Genomic DNA, 19,281 nt, shown 5'->3' with positions numbered 1-19,281 from the left:
TTTTAAAGGTTCGCTTCACTGATTTTCCAACTAGGGGTGTTCGGATTATCGTTTTTTTTGTCAAACGTATTTAACACTTTGGTTGCCTAAGGTTAAATTAATGATATACCATAGATTGCCAGCGCTATTTGTCTATGGAGAAAGTCCCCTTCTTTGCAGGGCTATAACTTTTTAAATTCTATTGCTACATTGCCATTATTAGGGCCCATTCAAAGTCCTATATGTATTGTTCATTGTGTAGCAACGTTAAACTTTTTCATTCACATATTCATAGTAAAGTATGGTCTAATGTATAAGTATGTTTTCATCTCTTTCTGCAGCTTTCTCCAGAACGTGATATATAGCCCCAAATGCATTATATTGATGATGAAATACAGTTTGATGGCAATCGGCGCGATATAAAAAATTCCAACTAGACGTACTTCTAGAAGTTACTACACGTCATCTGATGTTGACCGGATGGGCGAGGGGGCGTTTATAATTCCGTGGGCAGCGTTATACCAATCATCTAATGTGGGTCAAATGTTGATAATATCAGTTATTATCGAAGACGGTAACGTTACACGCTGAAACTCACCCCAGTCTCCGCGCGCCGTTGGGCGATCATCGTCGAGTAGAAATTTTATCATTATGGGATATATTTTTACCCGGTCCATCTCCAGCTTGTATAATGGTATATACGTCCAAATCATGTTGTTTATCGAGTTATTGGCAATCGATCGCTATGTAGTGTGACGAGCTTGAGTCACCGGACATGTACCGAGTGGCCGGAAGCAATACGGACGTCTAGCAAAACCTCTACTGCGCTTCCTGTTAAGCGGTTGCGCCGATCGGCCACCAGATGGCGCTCCTGAACCGCCAGAGAGCTCAGTGGGTCCTGCTGGTGGATCTCAGGCCAGCGGAGGGACATTATGAATCCGATCGCAGATTTTTGAAATATTGATATAAGGACGCTGTACAGCGTCCCCCGGCAACTTTAGCATGGCCAGCAAAGACGTGAGAAGACGTGTCCCGGCACCCAAAGTGTTAAGTATAAACATCATAACTGTCACAACAGCTGTTATAATGTATATTATCATCAATACGTTAGTTTACCAATATGTTAAAGTGTTATTAGATAGATTTTAGTTTTTCTGTTTTTATCGTGAAGGTCAGCCATTTAAAAAAAAAATCCGTTGGTAATTGTAGTTTTTTTGACGCCATTTTGAAGAGGACATCGAGAGCTTTCAATGAGCGTTGGAATTGTTCAGAAACGCCCTACTCGGAGGCCTCTAGGTCAAAAAAAGCTAATTGATTCTGTATGAATCTTTTTAATATCTCTTATTACTCTGGATAATATACCACAAAACTTAACGTTATTGGCATATATTCGAGCGCAGTTAGTTTGTCTCCCCTATTTTTAGCATTGAGCAACATCAGATTTGAACAGTTTCAAAATGGCGTCACTCTGGCCAGAATAAGAAACTTACTGTAAATACAGTAGATTTCATTATCTGTTCTTATGCACGCCTGGTGATACTAAATCCAAATTGAACTCGGGCATTTGAAAGATAAGATTTGGCACAATCTATAAATGTGCTAATTGGCTATAATAAGGTAATTTATAAGCCTGCTATTCTATATTCTATAATGATATTTCAAATTGCATTGGTCCGGATGGGAGAATTCAGTACTGTATCTACAAAACCTTCTGTTTAATCATCTTCCCTTTATTAATTTCCTTCGTTTTTTTGTACACGTGATCTCAAGAAGGTACTGAACGAGATCAGTGGCAGTTTTTCATGTCTGGTAATTTTTAGCATGGTGTTATACACTGTCAAAGATGCAAAGACAAATCTGAATTCTCTGGGCTTAAGAGGTTAAAGGGCTTTTTGTAGATACAGTACTGAATTGTGCCATCAGGAAACATGCAATTTGAAATATCAATATAGAATATCAGGCCTATAAATTACCTTATTATGGTTATTACCTTATAACATTGTGACGATGACAATAAAGATCATTCATTATGGTCAAGTGATGCCTCTTTTAAAAGGCACAGATCTCTTTTCCATGCCAGTTTTAAATCTGGATGTAGTACCAGGTGCCTGTTACAGGGCAGCAAAGACCGCAAATGAAATTACTGTAAGTACAGTTACTTCCAGATAATCTTCACAGTTCCGAAATTTTTTACAGGATTGAGACGCGTTTTTACCTAGATGTTCACAGAAAGGTAAAGAAACAATATACGTTGTATTTTATGCCAATAATGTTGAGATTTGTTCGACCCATGAGATATAAACACGACATTCCAGTCATTGCTTGTAAGAAGAAAAAAAGTCGGCGGCTGGTGTTAGCTGGGTAGTGTAGTTTTATGAAATTTAGACGTCCATCGAAAGCCCTGGGTCTCCTCTTTCTCTAGACTACAATGATTACATGAGTGCTTCCTGTTCTCGCGTCTAAATCATCCGATTTCTGATGCAATGAGCGGAGATTTCCATACGCTCATATTTCTCTAATAGCACTTGAAATCATTGATAAACAAACGTAGTGCTGAAAATATACACTTTGACTCCTGTTTTGATATGGTTAGGGTCTTTACTCTTGGCTACATTTAAATCCGAAACACAACATCACTTAATATAGACTGTATTGATCTATTTGTGTGACGTTAAATAAATCCCTGGTACCGGATCGATCGGGCTTAAGGGGTTAAGCAGAACCATTCAATTACCAAGCAATTTACCTACAGTGAAATAGTTTTACTAACTTTAATATACCAGCACTGTGCCGTTATATTATCTAGTGAAATACAAATATCGCATCAGGACTCTGTATCGGCAGATACTCAATATTAAATGACTGATCAGGAACGGGAGCAGAATAGTTGATTGGGACATCCCTATTTAAAATATAGTCTTGTCCCATCTGTCGTCAGGAGGATTGTGATAATAATTTTCGACATCTTATCTCTGGTAAAATAACTTGTAAGATGCGCTAATTTTCATAATTTGAAGTGTAGAGAAATGCATGTAATAAGCATGCGGTTTAGTGGTTGAGTCTACAAGGCCCAAGTGATGGAGACTGGATAGTAGAGCACGAGAGCCCTCGTTGTTTGATGTTGGTGTTTCTCTTGCTATGTCCACGTTGCTGGTCTGAGGACCATGTAGACATCTATGCCACTGTGTCCTTGTTTTATTTTTTTCTTCAGGAAACAGAAGGAGCAGGAGGAGGAGGAGAAGGAGAGGAGGAAGGAGGAGAGGCTGCGGAAGCGCGAGCAGAAGCTGCGGGAGCGTGAGGAGAAGAGGAACCTAAAGAAGGTGAGGAGGCGCCAGGAGGAGGAGCAGAAGCGCCTCCAGATAAAGATCGCCATGGAGGAGAGGAGGCTGCTGCTGGCCCAGCGCAACCTGGAGTCCATCCGACTCATCGCAGAGCTGCTGGCCAGGGCCAAGGTGCTTGCATAAACATACGCACATACACACACACACACACACATACACACACAACTGAAACTGTTCATTTAAAGGGATGATGTGTAATTGTGGCATCTCCCCACTGTGATTGGTACCGTCTCTGTTTTAAATACATTTCCCATGAGAGTCTTTGCTTTGTCATATCCGGGTGCCTTCCTTCCATGCAGCCGTTCTGCAGAGCCAAGTCTGGGTCTCGGTCGATGCATATTTATTTACCATTATTGCCAGAAGACACCATCGCATCTCGTTCCTTCTAGGCATACGTCTTGTATCGTGAGAGGGCTGACTACGTTTATTTTGTACATTATCTAACGTTAACACGAACCTAAACTAACGTTACAACTAACCTAAAGTTAGTTTAGGTTCGTGTTGACATTAGATAATGTACAAAATAAATGTTTTCCGCTGCTATAAACGTCGCACTTTTATTTTGAAAACCCCAGAAAGGAAGTCATTATATTTGCTTTACCATCCTGTTCTGTGTTAGCTCCGGTTAGCTCCGAGCGTCCAGTAGTTAGTAGTATATTATCAATACCAGCCATTGGATTACTGTTTTCTAAATTGGGGAGGCTTTTAATCGTCAAGGTAAGAGGATTTTAAGTCATGGTATCTATAAACTTCAACCGGTTCGGATCCTTTGAAGGAATGAGAATATCAACAAACCTGTAGGGAACGTCAGGCTACTGTCCTGCCTCACTTCCAGTGATGAAGCTAAGCTACGCTAACGGAGCGACTGTTCCCAAAGCTAAATGCACGCACAGAGACAAAAAAGGTATGTATCTTCTTGTCTAACTCCAGGGAAGATGTTAAATAAGCTAATTTCCCAAAATGTTGGAGTTTTCCTTTAAGCTGAAGGAAATTATCAGCCATCCAGCTCTTGATGGCATCGATGCATTCATTAATAATGCAAAAACGATTACACTCACTGGGTTTAAAAGAACAATACAATTAGATGTCATCCGCATAAAATTGATAAAATATTCCATTCCACGTTTAATAATTTAATTTAATAAGAGAAAGAGAGCTTTAAAGGTGCCGTATCTAAGATTTTCAATCCTATAGAATGAGGACAATTTAGGGCGGCTACGTGGCGTAGTGGGCAAGGCGCTCGCCACGAATGACTGAGACGCTGGGCTTGCCTGTTCGAGCCCAGCGCTCCACATTGCTTTCAGTTTAGCTGGCCGTCCATACTAATACACATTGGCCGTATTAGGGGGTGGGAAACTGATGGGTGGTGATCGGGCGTTGTGGACAGCGACTCCTACAGGTCGGTTGGTGCGCCTGCGCAGTAGAATCAGGAAGTGTCGGGGGCAGCGTGAGCCTCCCACGCGTTACTCCTCGCCACTGAGAGATCGAGCTGCGCAGGTGAAAAGATGCGACTGCTGTTACCTCAAGTACCGGAGGGGACTTGTGCTATGTATGACTTAGTCCACATTGCAGCCGGCTTGTGGGAGGCAAGAAACAACGTTCGTGACGGGAGGGTTAATTGGGATGGGAGAAAATATAGAAAAATGGGAGAAAAAGTGGATCAAAACAAAAGAATGAGGACAATTTACACACAGAATAAGCAAAAAAAATTACTCCACGCCACTGGGCACGGTTTTGTGCCATGTCTTTTTTTTTTATCCAATTTATTTTCCTTATTTTCTATTTTTCTCCCATCTCAATTTCGTATTGCCAATTCTCCCCTCCCCTGTCTTGAACGTTGCTAGACTATGCCCCCCCACTGGTCGGTTGTAGTGAGGATAGAAGCCTTGCATCACGTGTCCCCTCCGGTACACGAGGAGGCAGCCCGTCTCATCTTTTCACCAGACATCGCAGACTCTCAGTGGCGAGGAGTAACGCGTGGGAGGCTCACGCTGCCCCCGATACTTCCTGTCTCTGCTGTGCAGGCGTCACCCAACCGACCTGTAGGAGTCGCTGTCCACAACGTCCAATCCCCACCCATCGACTTCCACCCGCTGGCTCTGCCAAATGAGCCAGTACGACGGCCGCCCCAAGTCTAAGGCAATGCTGAGACTGGGATTCGATACCGGAGTCTCTTGCATTGGTGACGAGCACAATCTCCGCTACGCCACCCAGCCGCCGGTTTTGTGCCATGTCTTCATGTATCTCCAGATCCCTCATATAATTTCCCACACATCCCCTCCATGTCTGCTTCGGTCTCCCTCTCAGCCTCCGCCTATCCACAATCATCTCCTCCACCCCTCTCAACATCCCCCCCTCCTCCGATCTTCTCACATGTCCAAACCACCTGAGACGTCCATATCTCACCTTGACATCAATTTCCCTGACACCACAGATCTCATCCACCTCGGCACTGATCCTCCCGTCCTGCCATCTGACTCCCGCCACATACCTCAACATCTTCCGATCACAGCTCCTTAACACTTTGAGTGCCGGCGACGTGTTATGTCGTTATTTCATGCCGACCGTTGAATGCCGACGACGCTAATTGTATTTTTTTTTTTATTAGCGATCTGAATTCATATTTCATCAACTGAGTCTCCCGTTGGTACAGCAGCCCCTCTAGGAGCTCCGATGGGAAAATACCGCCCCCTATCGTCTATCCCTGTGTAACTGCAGGCCATTCGATTACACTGGTGGATCTGTGGGGGGGAGCCTACTGGCTCCACTATGCTGGCGAGGGATCTGATGAAGAGGGAAGTGATTGCAAGATGGAAAGCAGCCTGGAATATATATTTACAGCAGCCAATAATCAATCAATAAACACGATCGATATTTGGAATGGCGATTAGGAATTGGAATAATCTTTTTGGAGAACATCTGATCTAAGGTAAGGAGTCTTGTTACCAGTTTTAGGATAATCAGAGCTGTCCCGTATGTGTATATGTTTGTGTGTGTGTGCTGTTGAGGAAATAAGAGAATCGATTTATCAGCTCGCTTCTATAGCGTGCATAAGTACACATACTATCGATAATCTAGCGTTTATTTGAAAATGATTCATAAATAGGCAGACACATGACAACGTGTCTAGTGTATTCGAGAATATTCCAATAAATGCCGTTTATGAGGGAATCTTTCTATTTTCCTGAAATTTTCGAGAAAACGAAATGCTATAAAAAGGATATGAACAGATTAAAAAAACCAATCCGTTTCGACTGTTGACTGCAAACAAGTCATTGATAAGCGACGGGCAGATTAGACACATAGCCATAATTTAAAACATAGATTATGCGTTTTTAACGCTATCATTGAAGTGGGTGGCGGCACCCATTCAATGTTAAATGGCCGGCACTGAAAGTGTTAATGGCCGGCACTGAAAGTGTTAACACCACCATCACCCTTTTTGTCATTGCCCACGTTTCTGAACCATACAGGAGAATGCTTCATATATCCCTCCTCTGATCTTTACCTCTATTTCGATTCAACAATAGCCTACTAATTTCCCGCCACTTCCTCCACGCCGCCACCACTCTCGCCCTCACCGTCCTTTCCACTCCCGCCTCACAGTCCATCACATCTCTAAACTGATAAACTGCTTCACCTCCTCCATCACCTCCCCTCCCACCACTAGACCACCATCTCCAACCACCACCTCCTCTTCCCTCTCACACGTGGGGCATCTAAAATCCCTCACTCCCCTCAGATTTCCAAACCTGAACATGTTGGATGCCACGCCATGTTTTCCTTTTTACCCCCTTGATGCCTAAACCCACTCCAATGTTAACTTAATATCGCCTAATCTATGTTTAAAATTATGGCTGTGTCTAATCTGCCCGTCGCTTATCAAAGACTCATTTTCCAGTCAACATTGTCAAGGCAGAATGTTTTTTTATCGCTTCATTTCCGTTTGATAGCATTTTGAAAATCACTCGTTTTCGCGGAAAAAAACAACCCTATGATGATACTGGAATATTCCAGAACGTTGTCATTTGTCGGCCTATTTATGAATCGTTTTCAAATAAACGCTAGATGATCGATAGTATATGTGTGCGCACGCACGCTCGTGCCGCGCGCTGATAATCGCTGCTCTTATTTCCTGATGGCTTTTACAGTGAAACAGCAATATCACATATAGTGGAAACGCTTATATCTCCGTGAAAACGAGTCTGATTATCCTAAGACTGATAACATAGATTCCTTACCTGACACCAGATGGTATCCAAATGGTTTATTCCAATTTCCGATCGCCATTCTAAAAAATCGATAATTGTATTGATCCATCGTGTGTACAGTAGAACACATATTCGCCGTGGCACCAAGGTTCCAGAATGAACTCTGGTAGACCCCGGTTACATCAGTGAGAAGTAAAATGTGGAGTCAGAAATCCGTTCTCCCATTCACTTTCATTGAGTCCACTCCAAAAGGGTGATTTACCATCTGGGAGACGATAGGGGGCGCTTTTTTCACATCTGAGCGCCGGCGGTGCCTGGATATCCAACGGTAGGCTCGCTTGATGCAATATGATTTCAGAACGCTAATAATAAAAAAATAATTAATAAAAAAAAAAAAACTGAGAAATCTTGTGATGGGCATTCAACGGTCGGGGGGTAAACCCGAGAAATCTCGGGTGTGGCATCCAAAGTGTTAAAGAGAGACTGATTTATAACGTGATGTCATTTTGGGACCAGTCGGGTGGAAGAGGTTAAGAGGTTAATTCAGTATGTAATACCCATTAATAATCAGACTTGTGCCACTAAGGTAGCCATCGGTGCCAAAGACTAAATGTACCTAATGGATGATTTTGATTTAGGATGGTTGTATTATCTAGATGTTTTTTTTCACGTGATGTTTGACTAAAAACAAAGACAAAAGTACCCAATGCGACACCTCTATCCATTTAGACTTTTTAACCCTTTCCACTTTTTTTTATAAAACATTTTTGAAGGCGCTGAAGCAGCAGCAACAAGAAAAGGAGAAGGCGGAGCGGGAGGAGCTGGAGAGGGAGGAGCAGGCCCGGCAGAAAGAGGAGCTGGCGCGGCTGCAGGAGCTGGAGGCCTGCCGGCGCAAGCAGGAGGAGGAGTTGCGGCGGGTGGAAGCGGAGAAGGAGAGGGCCGTGGAGCTGCAGCGCCGGGAGAGGGAGCTGAGAGACAGACTCCTGGGAAACCTGCTGAAGAAGAACAGCGGAGGAGGAGCCGCGAGACCACCCAGTGCCCAGGTCCTGCCCGACGACCAGGCCTCCCTCCTGGGCAGCAGCGACGTGATCCTGGGGGTCCTGGCTCCGGTGAACGGAACGAACGTGGCTGACGGCAGAGAGAAGCAGCCCAGGTCTAGCGTTCGCTCCCAGGTCACCGAGAAGACGAGGAGAACGGCTGCGGTGAAGGAGGAGAGGAGAAGCGGAGGGGAGCATAGGAGGGGGTCAGGGACGGAGGACCGGAGAAGGGTCAGGGAGGAGAGGAGAGGGGGGGCAGTGAGCGGCAGAGGCCACAGCAGGCGCAGCAAGGAGCGGGGGAAGGAGCACAGCCATACGAGGAGAGAGAAGAGTAAATCCCATAGCCGCGGGAGGAAGAGGCACTCCCGGAGCCGCAGCAGGAGGAGGAGCCACAGCCGGAGGAGGAGCCACAGTCGCCATAGGAGGAGCCACAGCCGTCACCGTAGCAGCAGGAGTTCTAGCCGCGGTAGGAGCAGCAGCAGCAGTGGGAGGAGTTACAGTAGGAAGAGGAACCACGGGCACAGTCATCATAGAGACAGCAGGAGCAACTCTAGGAGTAGAGACAGGCGGAGCCATAGTCATGACAACAGGAGATGCAGGCAGCGTAGTTACAGCAGGGGAGGGAGTCACTCCAGACGTCACTAAACGGCTCAGAAATAGGGCAAATTTATAGATGGATTATTTTCATGTTTATAGCTTTGCACCAAAAGCCTGTCGGGAGAAAGGAGAGACAGCATGCAGTGAACAAATAAAGGCCCTACAAACGCCTAGCCCTGGAACCTTCATACCAGCAGCATGACCGTATGAAATAATGTGGGCCTCAGTTGACATGAATGGGAAAGATATTGTACCAAACGTTACACATTCTCTAGGAGATGGGGCATCAGCAGAACTCCTCAACGTTGACTTTGTGTTTAGTCTTCAGTGAACAACTTGAAAAGACATGTGAAGGTTCCATTCAGCAGACTTTTATTTGTATCTACTGCAATGACCGCATAATTACTTTATTTTTAGTTTGTAACTAAGGCTGGCTTCATAGTTCCGTATTGGCCGTACTCTGTGCTCTGCCCATGCAGACTATATTATCAACAAGTTAATATAGGTCTTTGAGGTCCCCCAAACATGTCTTTTATTGTTGAAAACAAAACAAAAAGTATGCATTTTAGTATGCGTTTATACCCCTTTATCAGTTCTGTTCTTAACAGGCTGTGCCTGTAACAAGCTAACAGTCTAGCAGTGGCGCACGAGCCTGTACCGTCAAACAAAATTCGTATCAAACTCTTAGACTAGAGACATTGCAGATCAAATGCAATGACTCAAGATCCAGCAATAGCTTACCATTATAGATTTTGTCAAACATATTTTAGGTTTAACTGTAGGTAGAAAAGAAGGTTTACGAGTGAGCCGCCATTTTGTACATGTGTGTTTTTATCAACATATTGTCGCATGCACGCATATACAAGGTCTTACTATATGCTACGGCAATTGAAGATGCAATTTGGACAACCCTTCATTCCGTAGAAACGATGCAAAACACGAAACGGCCATTTTCACAATGGGTCCCATTTTTTAAGTTAAAAAAAAAAAAAAAAATCTACTGCATTGGACTGGTCATGGTCATCGTTGAGAGACGGGAACAGGCTGTGAACTTGAGTTCTTGTTTTCAACTCAAACTTGTGTTGAGTTCTTGTTTTCAGCTAGCTTGTTTTAAATGATTGCTATTGCTATTTTGGTGCTTTTTAAGTTTCAGATAAATAAACGAATTATGTGAACGTTTGCTGTCCTGATTTTGACCAAGATGCACCCTATTACCAAGGTAGCACACTACCTTTGGTCAGAAACGGGTTTAGATTGGTCTAAAAAAATTCTTTTTTCTTTTCCCTTTGTAGCATGAGGCTTAATGGACTATTTTCACAGCAGCCATTTTCACTTAGTCATAGATGGAGGAACAATTGTGTAATAATGGTATATTCTATATATATATCGTTCATAATTTTATCATAATCTGGTTACCCCCATTGACAGTCGAAATGGCTCCTGTGAGAAGGGTCTATTGTTCTTATAGGACCATACCAGTCTTTTTGACAATTACGAAAATGTGTCACCACATGAACCCTTACCTAAACCCATGAAAGTCACCACATCTGACTAAAATGCCATGCCAACACAAGGTGAATTTATTTTCCCTGACGCTCTATTGTGCCATAATACAGTGGATTGATTGATTGATTGATTGATTGATTGATTGATTGATTGGAAGGAGAGGAATTCTGTATTACATCACAGATATTGACATGTAATTTAATTCAACTTCAATTTGTCAGTTGCATTGGAAGCCAATGGCAGTGGTGAATCGGCAGAAAATTACGAAATTTTCAGTAACGTTAAAATGGAAGAATGACTGGTATGGTCCTTTTTAATCTTTTTGAAACCAGCTCATGAAATCGTGGTCAAAGTAACGTGACATGAGTTGATGGTGGGTTTTTAACCAACATTTTCATACATAATTTCATGTATTTCCTTTGCCTATCGAATGATTCATGTGCGTACTGCGTAGACTGCATACGTTCCTCCTAAGGTGGTCGATTGGCGAGGAAGTTGATCCATGTTCTGTGCCTAAGGACAGTGTTTTTAAATCTTCATCTCGGAGCAATGCTAAGTTAATAACGTCTCACGCGTTCCCATTGTGCAGTTCCCCTCTGCCTATGGCAGAAATGATCAAATTAATCTTTTCCTTTCCCGTTTGCCAATAATTTTGTCCTTGATGTGGGGTTAATGGGGACATTTTATTTCACTAAAGGATTTAATGTTTTTGTTTTCTTAACGTTCAAATTCCAATTAGGCCAAATTGCTAACCCTAAATGACCAGATGTTGCTAAAAAAAATTGTATCCCCTGCCTTATCAGAGAGACATCTGTGTATTAGAAGGCTTTGTTCATGGGACCACAGCTGCATGAACCACAGATAAAGCTACGAGTGATCTATTCATAATCTAATCATTAGTTGCAGCCAGAAAATATGTCACCCATGAGAGGTCTATTTAGCCTGTAATATAACTTGACATTGCATCTCGCCCTTGCAGAAAAGTTAATTTGTTGAAATAAAATGTAAAAACATTAAAACAACTGCCTTCTGCGTTATTCTTCCTTTAGAGTCACTCTGGGTTCCAACGGGTGCTTGAAATCCTCGGGTGATGTTTTTAAAGTTATGCTTAGAATATTTATTTATAGAAGGCCATTTATTTTGTGGTTATTTATTTAGTTAGCAGGATAAGCCCCTTTTCGAGGAGGTCCTGCAACACAAAAGCAACAAAGAGACATGGTAGGTAGAGGCTTTATATGAATACATTTTATTACATATAACAAAGCGGAACTAACATTTAACAGAAAATAGACTGCTTAAAGGGTAGATACAATTGTTGGACCTATAACCCTATTTCCTCCTAGCCCCTTTCGTGACTGATACATGCTATCGTTATAACCGCTCCATTCGCCCGACAAAGACATTTGACCGTTGCACAGGCCAAGATACAAGGTTTCAAAGGGTGCTCGATACCGCCGTCTAGCTGGATGCAGCAGGTATTACACTTTGGCGATCTCAGACTCATTCCCCATGGTAACACTGAGGTCCCCGGATGAATAATTAATACAAATATCGAAAAACCTATCGAATAACGTATATATACGTGGTTGGCGTTCAACGGTTGTCGGCCAAACACATAACCGTTGGCGGGATTGAGTTAACGGTCACTGTCATCTTATGATGGTATGGTTAATGGAACTCATAACTTAGTATTTTGTTAACTGAAGAAAATATGTTTTGAATGACTGCAACTTGAAAGTGGATGTACCTGGAAAGGAATTTAACGTTGAAAAGGTGTGGAATTGCCCAATCTGGGCAGAGTAGTTACTTTTGACCACAAAATGCAACTTTTTGAAGGCCAAGAAAACGCAGTCTAGAATTGTACTAGCGTTGGAATGTTTTGATTGATTGATTGAAAAGTTTATTAACAGATTGCAGAATGGGTACAGTACAGTACATCTCAATACATACAATTGTTAAGGGGATGCAGACCAGAGAAAGACTTTCGTCTTGTTTCCACCAGGGTCCCCCATTTTCAATTCATCATAACATATATGACATACATGACATACAGATAGACAGTACTGCTACATCTATACATTTATGACATATCAGATTTGCAAATACAGTACTGTTTGTGATACAAAAGTATCCAGAAAAGGAGTGTACATACAGTACATACAGTGTTCATAGATGTGAATGGTTGATTATCCCAAAAAGGGCTGTTCTATCCTGTTGGTGTGCGTGGGGGCATAATGAAACACTTGGAGGAGTAATTAGCAGTCAACCTGATTTAGCACATGTGTTATTTCATCACGGTCGTGTTTGGTGTGACAGTGGCCTTCATTAGCTCAGATATTATCATTAGTATCTCGGCCTAAGTGCCGCCATGCCATATGGAGGAAAGGAAGAAAGGATCATTTTTCATAAGCGCCGATCCCTCTCATCTCCGCTTTCAGCCTCTTGGCATCTCAACGCAATCCTCATTTGTTGGGAGCTTATGAAACTCATTCAAACCCGACGCTATTGTGGAAAGCAGGTCTGGTGTGAGAAAGAGAGAGAATGAACAAGGCAACAGTGAGTGCATTTATGTCCTATTGTGTGTGTGTGTGTGTGTGTGTGAAAGAGAGACATTGAACAAGGCAGCAGTGTATTGAGTTTCTTTGTATGATGCAGTCTTAGCCCTCCGCTCTAATCTGGGTTATGTGGCTGTAATCAGCTTAGCCCACCACCACTCTCACTTGCTACTACTGATATGGGTGGGTAGCTTCTACACTTCTAGTCGCTCAGTCAGACTGCCTGCACTGGGCACACACACGCATCAATACAGGACGACTGAGTTGCAGCTTCGAGACCTGCCCAGGTCTTCGTGAAGACCCCAGAGGAGTTTCATAAGGAGCTAGGAAGACTTTGGAGACACACGTTACACACACACACTTGGAAAGTCCCATCCACCGAGAAACTATGGCAGACTCTCCAGGAATGAGTTCAGCAGAGGGGTCGACTACTGGGGCTGGATACCCCAGGAAGATACTGGATTATATGGAGGGCTTCCTCGTCTCCAAGGTAACGCATACTGTATATACAGTACACACACACACACTTCTGCAGTAACATGGTTATCTTAACGCATCATGGTTCTAATGTGGTTCTCTTCCAGACCCTGTTCACAGCGGTTGAGTTGGGGGTGTTTGACCTGCTCTTGGCATCGGAGCATCCCCTGTCCGCAGAGGAGGTGGCCCAGGGCGTCGGCGCCAATCTGGATGGTACCCAAAGATTGCTGGCTGCCTGCACAGGCCTGGAGCTGCTCACGGCACAATGCCACCAGGACGGACAAGGTGACTCAGACAAAAATATATGCACAGAAACACGTCACACGCAAAATCTATGTGTACATATCATATCGCTGCTGTCGGGACAAAACCTCATAACTCCAAAAACCCAACTTTTCAGCAGATGAAAAAAACTAACACAGATTTGAGGGTGAATAGAGTTAGGAGGTTTAGACAGATGATCGGTTTAATGCTTTCCCATTGTTTAAACTTTGTAAAACCCACACACACATATGGAGGATGATCTACAGAGTTGATTTATATAATTAAAAAAAATTTCAAAAAATGGAGTTATGAGGTTTTGTCCCGACAGCAGCGATATGTGATTTGATGGACATTTATTTATCCAAAGCATCGTGGCCACAGCGGAAACTGGAGCCCTAACGTAGGCCATGTTACTGCCACACATGACTCGTTAAAGTGGTTATGCTACCTACACAGGACCACATTCTCTATATTTCTGGCTCTCTCTCTCTCTTTCCAGACATTATATATTGTTAGCTGTATAAATGTAATCTCCTCATCAGAGCTGCCACACGCTAGTAGGCGACTGCTGTCTCAACATCTGCCTCTCATTTACATTCACATATTTTCTTTTATTTTCCTTCTTTCTCTCTCTCTCTCTGTCTCTCTCTCTCCCTTTCTATCTCTCCCATCCTCCCTCCCTCTCTCTCCCCCTCTCTCCCATCCTCTATATTTCTCCCTTTCTATCACTCTCCCATCCTCCCTCTCTCCCACCCTTCCTCTCTCTCTCTCTCTCTCTCTCTCTCTCTCTCTCTCTCTCTCTCTCTCTCTCTCTCTCTCTCTCTCTCTCTCTCTCTCTCTCTCTCTCTCTCTCTCTCTCTCTCTCTCTCTCTCTCTCTCTCTCTCTCTCTCTCTCTCTCTCTCTCTCTCTCTCTCTCTCTCTCTCTCTCTCTCTCTCTCTCTCTCTCTCTCTCTCTCTCTCTCTCTCTCTCTCTCAGTGGTGTACAGTAACACAGATCAGTCCAGTGTCTACCTGTCTCGCTCCAGCCCTGTGACCCTCTACCACTCCATCCAGTACAGCTCCAGGACCATCTACCTCTGCTGGCACTACCTGACCGATGCCGTCAGGTCAGTTCACCCTGGTCCACCCGCCTCCTCCTCAGCCACACTGACCTCTAGGCACGGGCGTGGACTAAAGGTCTCAGTATACAAGCGGCTGCGTTGCCATTTACCATTTACTCTAGGCGACATTTTGTTCAAATCACAGCATGACGTCTTTTTTCCTTCTTTTTCTTTTGCAGCTTTCCATGTCGAGTTTTAGCATTTAGCCTGTCACATACAATAGTATCAGCGTCTTTTAAAGATCCCCTACACTCAAAAACATGTATTTCTATTATTATGGTTAACTCCTCTTGGAGGCATGGCTTTGACTATACAGATTATTATTTGTGCTGAACCTGTCTCCAGAGCGCCTTTTTCATATTCTTCCCCCGAGAAGGAGAGCTTCATGTGTGATGTCACTAAGAGGTCAAACCTCTCATGGTCCAATATGTGGTAATTTGACATCTTTAGCTTCAGTTTACATATAACGCTGAGAAGGTATTGACATGTCTTGAAAGAATATAAGCTGCCGACATTGGAATTCCTGGTAAATATAATGTGCATATTCATAGATCCTTGTATTCTCAATCAGGGTAAGGGTTTAGAAATACATTTTCAGTAGTTTAATGAACAACTTTTGGGTGGAAAAAAATACTAAATGTAATTTTTTAAGGGTTTATTAAAATACACCTGGAGGGGATCTTTAAGGTACAGAAAATGCATTCATTAATTCATTATATTCTGATATATAAATATCCACTTGGTGTTGTTTGTCCACCTTTGTTGGTTTGTTTGTTTGTTTGTTTGTTGTTTGACTAGAGGTCATAGTTTAAACGTTTGTTTCCTCCTACATCACTGCCTTAAACAACCCTAGAACATGACAAATTACCATAAAACAGCAACAGACAATGGAAGGCTGAGATAGTAGATGTTCAAGGTTTTATTTCAAACCTTTTTTAAATGTATTCCCTTGTGGACCAGAGAGGGGAGCAACCAGTATGCAAAGGCTTTTGGAGTTGGCTCCAAAGACCTGTTTGAAGCTCTGTACAGGTAAGATGGCTTTGATGTACGCACACGCACATACACACGCACACGCACACACACACAATCCCCCACAGACAAACCTTAAGTCTTCACTCCACTGTGTGGGTGTATAATTTACATTCCATCTGTCTCTCCTCCCTCTGTCTGTCTTTTTGTCTTCTAATCCTTCTCTCACTCCTAAGGAACGGATTTACAGGAATATATAGCTACATTTGATATATAACAGGAATGTATCCTCTGTCTTTAACTGTATTTAACCCATCCTAACTAGGGATGCTCGATATTGGCTTTTTTTACCAATACCGATATACCGATATTGTCCAACTCTTAATTTCCGATACCGATATCAACCGATACCGATATATGCAGGGTCCCCCCCCCCTAAAAAACGGAATAATTTCAGGTAATTAACATTACATATATCTTGTCATGGAATTAACACAACATTATGCATACTTTTGACAATAAATAAAATCAGAATTTGTTCTTACTTGCTTGCCTGGGTAAATAAAGGTGAAATAAATGTAAAAAAAAAAAAAAGAAAACGATACCGATAATTTCCGATATCACATTTTAATGCCAATATCGGACATCCCCTAATCCTAACTCTTTATGAGCAGTGGGCAGCCACAGTTTAGCACCTGGGGACCAGCTCCAGTTCTAATGCCAGTGCCTTGGTCAAGGTCAAGGACAGTGGAAGCAGTATGTACCGAGCAGCACTCAGTACCAGGAGGAGGAGCCCCCTCAGTCAGGTTTGAACCCAGAGCCTCCTTGCTGTGGCAACAGTGCTAGCCGCTGTGACACCATGCCGTGCCCATACCACACATGGTGGTGGTGCAGAGGGTGGCAGGCTGTGAGGAACAGAGGACTGGAACTTTTAGACAACGAGAGAGAGAGAGAGAGAAAGAGACAGCGAGAGGATGATGGGGAGAGAATGTTATGTTTAGGGCAAGAAATAATACACTGCCAGAAAAACTACAAAATCTTTTTCATTTAGAAAGTGAGTTTAGTAGGAGAAAATACAATTTTAAACATCAGTTTGCACGTACCACACTTAAACAGATGTGTCCTTCAGTTATTGGTGTAAAGTTATGGAATTCTCTCCATAGCGAGCTTAAGGGATGTAACAGTGTTTATCAATTCAAATTTTTTTATAAAAAAAACACTATGAAAATCAAAATGTGATCTGAATAGTGAGATTTTTTTTTTTTCTCTTCTCTTTCTTTTATTCTTTATTCTTTATCATTATTATTATTATTATTTAAATTTTTCTTGTTTAACTGTGGATTGTGTTTCTTTTATAATGGTATAAATGATTATTTGTGTAAATAAGGTTATACGCCGACCATTAAGAAAATACATGTTAGTTTAGGAATAAGGGGCAGGTAACTATAAGATTTATTCTTCTTCCTGCTCCTTTTGTCCATGGAATGGCTATTTATGATTTTTTAATGAAGAAACTATGATTGTATTATTCCATGTGGCAAATAAAAACTCTGAACTGAACTGAACTGAACAGAATACACTTCCCAATGTCCTTGAGGTCCAGAATGTTTACAGCGAACGCCCCCCGAGTTTCATCACTTCACTGATCCACTGGTCAGCGGTTTTCAAGGGTCACTAACTCAAAGTTTCACACTTTGCTTGCTAATAGTTTGTGATGTGCCGCTCTGTCTGTCAGGCTTTGCACGGCACAACCTTGTTCATTTGAACTGGTTAGAATCTGTGAAATGTTCAGACAACTGAAATACTAATGAAAGACTAAAAAATGTTAATGCAAAAATCTTTTAATCAATTGTTTTGAAGCAAAAGTATGTTCAGTATTTGTAGCATGTTCAATTCAGACAAGGAGGTTGTAGTTTTTTTTGCGAGTGATAATGAGGTTGTAATGTTTTTATTTGTTATTTTTATATATATATAATGAGGTTGTAGTGTGTTCAGGTTGGATTAAAATGTTGTAGTGTGTGCTCAGTCAGGGTATCAGGTTGTAGTGTGTTTAGTTTGTATAATGAGGTTGTAATGTGTTATTTTAGTATAATGGGTTTGTAGTGTGTTTAGTTTGTATAATGAGGCTGTAGTGTGTTCAGTTTGTATAATGAGGCTGTAGTGTGTTCAGTTTGGATAATGAGGCTGTAGTGTGTTCAGTTTGGATAATGAGGCTGTAGTGTGTTCAGTTTGGATAATGAGGTTGTAGTGTGTTCAGTTTGGATAATGAGGCTGTAGCGTGTTCAGTTTGGATAATGAGGCTGTAGTGTGTTCAGTTTGGATAATGAGGCTGTAGTGTGTTCAGTTTGGATAATGAGGCTGTAGTGTGTTCAGTTTGGATAATGAGGTTGTAGTGTGTTCAGTTTGGATAATGGGGCTGTAGTGTGTTCAGTTTGGATAATGAGGCTGTAGTGTGTTCAGTTTGGATAATGAGGCTGTAGCGTGTTCAGTTTGGATAATGAGGCTGTAGTGTGTTCAGTTTGGATAATGAGGCTGTAGTGTGTTCAGTTTGGATAATGAGGTTGTAGTGTGTTCAGTTTGGATAATGAGGCTGTAGTGTGTTCAGTTTGGACAATGAGGCTGTAGTGTGTTCAGTGTTCAGTTTGGATAATGAGGTTGTAGTGTGTTCAGTTTGGATAATGAGGTTGTAGTGTGTTCAGTTTGGATAATGAGGTTGTAGTGTGTTCAGTTTGGATAATGAGGCTGTAGTGTGTTCAGTTTGGATAATGAGGCTGTAGTGTGTTCAGTGTTCAGTTTGGATAATGAGGCTGTAGTGTGTTCAGTGTTGAGTTTGGATAATGAGGCTGTAGTGTGTTCAGTTTGGATAATGAGGCTGTAGTGTGTTCAGTTTGGATAATGAGGCTGTAGTGTGTTCAGTTTGGATAATGAGGCTGTAGTGTGTTCAGTTTGGATAATGAGGCTGTAGTGTGTTCAGTTTGGATAATGAGGCTGTAGTGTGTTCAGTTTGGATAATGAGGCTGTAGTGTGTTCAGTTTGGATAATGAGGCTGTAGTGTGTTCAGTTTGGATAATGAGGCTGTAGTGTGTTCAGTTTGGATAATGAGGCTGTAGTGTGTTCAGTTTGGATAATGAGGCTGTAGTGTGTTCAGTTTGGATAATGAGGCTGTAGTGTGTTCAGTTTGGATAATGAGGCTGTAGTGTGTATGCCGAAGGATGAAGCTGAACTTGAGATGAGAAGTAGAGAA

General features: G+C 42.4%; 2 protein-coding genes across 2 annotated transcripts in view; both read left to right on the top strand.

Moving 5' to 3' along the window:
- akap17a (A kinase (PRKA) anchor protein 17A) overlaps positions 1–11,668 on the top strand; it is a 29,709-nt gene extending 18,041 nt beyond the window's left edge. The window contains exons 6-7 of the mRNA XM_084311572.1: positions 3,191–3,431; positions 8,305–11,668. Coding sequence (XP_084167698.1) covers positions 3,191–3,431; positions 8,305–9,213 — 1,150 coding nt within the window. The 3' untranslated portion in view covers positions 9,214–11,668. The remainder of the gene's footprint in view (positions 1–3,190; positions 3,432–8,304) is intronic.
- Positions 11,669–13,614: 1,946 nt separating this feature from the next.
- The window catches only part of asmt (acetylserotonin O-methyltransferase), a gene marked incomplete at both ends in the record, with an annotated part of 71,854 nt that continues 66,187 nt past the window's right edge, over positions 13,615–19,281 (top strand). Inside the window, 4 exons of the mRNA XM_084311341.1 lie at positions 13,615–13,716; positions 13,811–13,988; positions 14,945–15,074; positions 16,029–16,097. Coding sequence (XP_084167467.1) covers positions 13,615–13,716; positions 13,811–13,988; positions 14,945–15,074; positions 16,029–16,097 — 479 coding nt within the window. The remainder of the gene's footprint in view (positions 13,717–13,810; positions 13,989–14,944; positions 15,075–16,028; positions 16,098–19,281) is intronic.

This window comes from Notolepis coatsorum (genome assembly GCF_963971535.1).
Source record: "Notolepis coatsorum genome assembly, chromosome: 3".
Lineage (NCBI taxonomy): Eukaryota > Metazoa > Chordata > Actinopteri > Aulopiformes > Paralepididae > Notolepis > Notolepis coatsorum.
The sequence above is the reverse complement of the archived record's forward strand: the minus strand, read 5'-3'. Positions and strand labels throughout refer to the sequence as shown.